Here is a 6,000-nt window from a genome sequence, read left to right on the forward strand (position 1 = left end):
GGCAGGAACTAGTGTTGCTTCCTACTTTGGTACATATGATATATTCCAAACATTATCAAGTAAGTGGCAGTTTGGATCCATTTAGATCCACTTCCTCTGTGGCATATATGTTTTGAAAATTCTACAGAGGCAACATTATCTGAATCACCATGCTAGTTATATCTAGCTCTTTCTGCAAGCCAAGTACTTTACTCTTTCTTAGGAAAACCAAACCTAATCTGAAGACTTTGTTTTAAACATAACCTCTACTACCTAAGCTACTTCATGATTGTCCACATAAAAAGCTCACTCATCTCACATTTTGGCAACATACAACTAATTGCCACTGTATGTTAGAGATGCATTCCTGAAAAACACAACTAAGCTGAGTCAACATACAAAAAACACGAATGCCAAGAGACATAGGGTACAATACATTATTAATCTTAGTTTCTAAATAAGACACACAACATACAAATACTATGTAATTATGTTTTTAAGTAAAAATACAGTTAGTACATGCATGTTAGGAATGGTTTTAGCTCTGCTTCCTCACTTGACAGAGTTGAGTCAACAGTGGTCCAAGTTATAAACTCTCCAAGACCAACTTCAAAACTTGACCCATTTGACCTATGCCACAATGTTAGTTCACTTTCTCTCCTTTATAGGTGTTACTCTGGTTTTTGCTCCCAAGAGCTGGCTACTTGTGTGACCCCACTAGCTACATCATGCAGTACTCAGCAAACTGCTGCATCACATAATTACTAAGTGGCCACTGGCAACTCAAGGATGGGCTATTTTGATAACTGTTTCTTTGCCAACCCCTTAAAGCTTTAGAACACTCTACCCTCTCATGTCTTTCCCAACAACTATAACCTGGCACCTTTTAAAAGACAGGTTTTTCACTTCCTTTAACATTCACAAATGCTTTCCCATGTCTCTTCTTTTTCTATTTCATGAACCTCTCTATATTTCAATAAAGGCCCAGCCTTAATGTGGACTTTGGTCCAGGAGTAAAGCCTCCAATGCTAAAAAATAATCAATATTCTCCAAGACTTCACCTCTGATACCTGCAATCTTCATTGCATCTACAGGTGTCATACTGGACATGTACTATCTCAATGTATCTGCATGCTCACAAATTGCTCTCACTGTTGTGGTGCATAATCCAAGAGCTCTGATATCAAATACAAACTGTTTACAAATTTTATCAACAATAAGTTATCCAATTTGTATACATCTTCACTAATATCAAGGTTATAATTCTTTGTGTATTCAATAATTAAATACACAAAGAATTATAACCTTAATATTAGTAAAGGTCAATACAAATTGGATAACTTTATTGCTGATAAAATTTGAAAACAATTTCAACCTTATTCACATAATAAGTTTATGATACGCTCGTTATGTCTTGGACAATCACATGTTTACTAAATGGCGTCCTAGCTACGTCTTCGTTGTATATCAACTGACTTATATCTTTCTCTCGTGTCTCCCCTGATGATATGATTATTACTCGAAAGTGCACTTGGAAACTTATCGTGTTTCAGTTTCCCCATGGACTCATAGGAATATACTTGATCACGTGCAAAATTGTGACCCTTTCCAACACATGCATATATAGAAATGCCTACACATGCACATATACATAACTACACATTTCAATGTATACATACATATACATACAAAGACATATACATATATACACATGTACATATTCATACTTGCTGCCTTCATTCATTCCCATTGCCATCCTGCCACACATGAAACAACACCCTCCTTCCCCGCACGCACATGAGGTAGCACTAGGAAAAGGCAGCAAAGGCCACATTCGTTCACACTCAGTCTCTAGCTGTCATGTGTAATGTACCGAAACCAAAGCTCCCTTTCCACATCCAGACCTCACAAAACTTTCCATGGTTTACCCCAGACGCTTCACATGCCCTGGTTCAATCCATTGACAGCACGTGAACCCCAGTATACCACATTGTTCCAATTCACTCTATTCCTTGCACGCCTTTCACCCTCCTGTATATTCAGGCCCCAATCACTGAAAATCTTTTTCACTCCATCCTTCCACCTCCAATCTGGTCTCCCACGTCTTGTTCCCTCCACCTCTGACACATATATCCTCTTTGTCAATCTTTCCTTACTCATTCTCTCCATGGGACCAAACCATTTCAGTACACCCTCTTCTGCTCTCAACCACACTCTTTTTATTACCACACATCTCTCTTACCCTTTCATCACTTACTCGATCAAACCACCTCACACCACATATTGTACTCAAACATTTCATTTTCAACAAATCCACCCTCCTCTGCATAACCCTATCTATAGTCCATGCCTCGCAACCATATAACATTGTTGGAACAACTACTTCAAACAAGCCCATTTTTGCTCTCTGAGATAGCATTCTCGCCTTCCACACATTCTTCAACACTCCCAGAACCTTCGCCCCTCCCTCACCCTGTATATATCTATTTATCAACTGATATGTTACCATTGGATTATGCTTTATTTTCCATTTTGTGCTGATATAGGCTAGATATTATAGACTTCGATGCTTAACAGTGTTTTTATATGTATATTTCAGCTTGTATTCTTATTTGTAAGCAATTTACAGATGTTGTGGTATCCTGTGATACTCATAAGAATGTTCTACATCCTCTTATAAAAATTTGTAAGCCAGAAGTTAAGGAGCTTACAAAAGTTAAGGAGAGTGTAGGTAGCATAATGTGTGTTTTTATTTACATTCAAACAGCTGGTATTGAACTCTCATGTCTAACTCATGTTTTAATGTTACTGATTTATTAGTCAACTATCAATAAATTACTATGTACTAAGTATGCTCAATTTTGACAGGGTCAAAGAAGGCGTAATGCCGGTCGCCACCCTCAATTCTAGAACAACAGCCGAGTTGCAATAATCAATACAATGCACCTTGCAGTACCTTACCCCCATCCAGGGAGGGTGGGCCTTCATATCCAGGACATCCGACCTCACCATAACCCTAGGGCAGAGTATAAAAATAAATAAAGTTCTAAAAGAATCTATTCGGCGAAAAACGTTTGATTAACCAGAGCAACCTTGTCGCCAAAATCACGACCATTAAAAATAAATACCCCGAATCACGCTACGCGGGTCTGATTGACTTTTATCAAGTGTAAGGAATCCATTAATATGCCTTTATCTTAATCAGTGTTACTTTTGCATGCTCCTGAATTAGAGCTTAACTAATTACATATACAAACGCTGACTGAGAAATGAACACTTCATGTGTTAAATTCTAAAAACCATATTCATTGCATGTATAATCCTTGAATATCTCCTAATCTGAGAAGTAGTAAATGTCAAGGGGACAAATATTAATGTTTTCATACCTCAGCAACCACAGGATCGTTGTCTGTTTCATCAGCCCTCATACTGACAATATATTTCTTAGTAAACAACTATTGCTTGTGTGTTCGTACCCCACACACCCGGTACACTGTTGTCATGCCAGCGCACATTCTGAGCGAAAAATCAAAACAGCGAATATATCCACGAAGTATTCCACAAACTCACATCTGGCGTGTACAGTCGCTAGCGAATACGTAATTTTGTATTAGTAAGGCACTTATTAACTCCATGGCTCGTATGTTTTAATCTATTCAAAGATTATAATCATAGGTGTTCATATATCTATGTATACTAACTAAGCCTACATAAAACACAGGGTTCCAGTTAAAGCTGTGGAGAATGTAGTTAAGTTTAATGAAACTAGAAATAATGTATATCTAAAGTATGACCATTATGTGTTTTTTTTTCACATTTGTTCTTCCTTCGTATAATAGAAAAAATCAAGTACATTCTTATCAAGAACACAGTCTTGCAGAGGAATGAAGTATAATGAACATGTAACTGATAACTGATAACAGTTTCGTTGGTTATGTCACGTTATGTTATTATTTCAAATGTTTTTTCACGTTTTTGCGGTCTATGATATATGTAAAGGTCCGCCCAGAGTAACCCAGAGAACGGATGACATTACTGGCTATGTATGATGTGTTGGTGGTAGGCCATTAAGTAATGATGTCGGCCCATCTGTGATTGTGAGTACTGTGAATTCTTTGAGGTCGTTATGTGTGTGTGTGTGTGTGTGTGTGTGTGTGTGTTAGATGTGAGCAATCTGAAAACTTACTGTAGGGAAAGTTTACATGTTTTATGAATTATGTAAATTGCTAGAGTAGACTGGTTAATTCTGGGCTTTTTAGCATATAAGAGCACCCAAAATTTAAAATGCTCATGTAGAATTTCCTATTCCACCAGTCTGTCATCATGCACGTTGTTATTTCAAGTTTTTGCAATGCTTTTAAATTGATATTTCTATAAATCTAATAGTAATGTTGAGCATATCACCTCTTGTTGGAAACCTAGACAGTATGCAATATTCTGTAATGTGACGCTTTAGTGTACTCTTTTACTCCAGTAAAATACTTCTTGCATCTTTTAACATCATCCTCACAACTCATCCTGTAGTCCCATTCACTTTTGTATCATGCAACAGGAATATATATATACCTTTTTCTATATGTGTGATATCTTACATATCTACATATTCTATCAAACCATTTTATACGCCCACCCATATTCCAGAGTAGGGTAGGGTTGGTGATAATGTGCTCTAGATCATTAAGAATGGAAAGTGTGAGGGCCTCAATCCATCTACCATCTGTATTTAAGTTCAACCCATTCCTTATGGTTCACGTTTAAGTCTCCTGCGTAAACACCTTAAGTGGAGGGTGATAGGATGCTACAGCTCCATGACAGGCACCTAGATCGTCAAGGAAAATAAAAATTATAAACTTTTCATTCGGAGAGCATAAGGCAAGACAACGGAAAATCGTGGTAGTAGGGAGATGCACCTTAAGCCACAAGACAATGAAATTTGTTATGATTCACCGTTCTTACAAGGCGTGTAACAAGTGTACCCATGTTGGATTGCCAGGTGAAGAGTTTAGTTCGAGATGTGAGAGGAGCTTGGGAGAATAAGGAACTATTAGGTGTTAAATGATAATATCGAACAGAGTTTACTAAATATGCCACGAATCTTATATATATATATATATATATATATATATATATATATAGAGAGAGAGAGAGAGAGAGAGAGAGAGAGAGAGAGAGAGAGAGAGAGAGAGAGAGAGAGAGAGAGAGAGAGCAAAGGTCGTGTGGGAAGGGCTGCCACTGTCTAAGCCCTTCCTACTCGATTGCTGTAGAGTCAGGTGGAATTCCATTTCTTTTTTTGCAACCCATGATGCCAGGGAACTACGAGAGCTTTCCTGGACCAAGGCTCACTACATACATATGGTAATGAAAACCTGGTTAGCAAGATGAAAATGGCAGCAGTCGGCACGACCGAACTAGCAGTATCTCGCTTCTTAGATACTAGTGATTACGTCCTGTTGTCCGTTTACGAAATAGAAGAGAGTGTTAACCGTCACCCTCGACCGTCGACCTACTGACGTTAACTCCCCAAGACCCAGGAAGCTGCGAAGAAATCAAAACAAATTGAGGACCCCTTAACTGACATGCAGTTGGATGGGGATAGGACCGAAGTGGTTGGTGGAGACGATTCTGGAGAATTCTATGGATATCACCGCGAAAGAAAACATTAGATCTACAAAAATTCAGATGATTAACCAATCTGTGCTCGTATTCATGATGATCAGCTTCCTAATTCATGGGGAATACATGACAACAGTACGGCGATAATGTGGAGTGAGGTAGCTCTGGCAGAATGTGACGAGATAGCTCTAGCTGGATGTGGAGTGAGATAGCTTTAATCGAATTCACTAATTGATAAAGGAAGGAAATTAGCATGCATAAACTCTGGAACCTGAATACAACTGTACTTACGCCACTCAACCGCTTCCTGGAGACATATTCTCCAACTACACTTATCTATAAACTGCAGTTTTGAAAATGATCAGTAAGGGACTTGGATATCTTGCAAAGTGCAATAGTTTTATAGCA

The 6,000-nt window shown here is 38.1% G+C and overlaps 1 protein-coding gene across 3 annotated transcripts in view; it reads right to left on the reverse strand.

Annotated features, from left to right (window-relative positions):
- Window positions 1–3,510, reverse strand: part of Polr3E (RNA polymerase III subunit E) — a 42,246-nt gene extending 38,736 nt beyond the window's left edge. The window contains exon 1 of one of the 3 annotated variants that reach the window (XM_071696669.1): window positions 2,941–3,099. In XM_071696669.1, coding sequence (XP_071552770.1) covers window positions 2,941–2,991 — 51 coding nt within the window. In that variant the 5' untranslated portion in view covers window positions 2,992–3,099. Of the gene's footprint in view, window positions 1–535; window positions 671–2,940; window positions 3,100–3,365 lie in introns of those variants that run through there. The other 2 variants (XM_071696683.1, XM_071696676.1) reach the window with 2 other exon arrangements.
- Between the last annotated feature and the right edge of the window lie 2,490 nt (window positions 3,511–6,000).

Source organism: Panulirus ornatus, chromosome 4 (assembly GCF_036320965.1).
Source record: "Panulirus ornatus isolate Po-2019 chromosome 4, ASM3632096v1, whole genome shotgun sequence".
Lineage (NCBI taxonomy): Eukaryota > Metazoa > Arthropoda > Malacostraca > Decapoda > Palinuridae > Panulirus > Panulirus ornatus.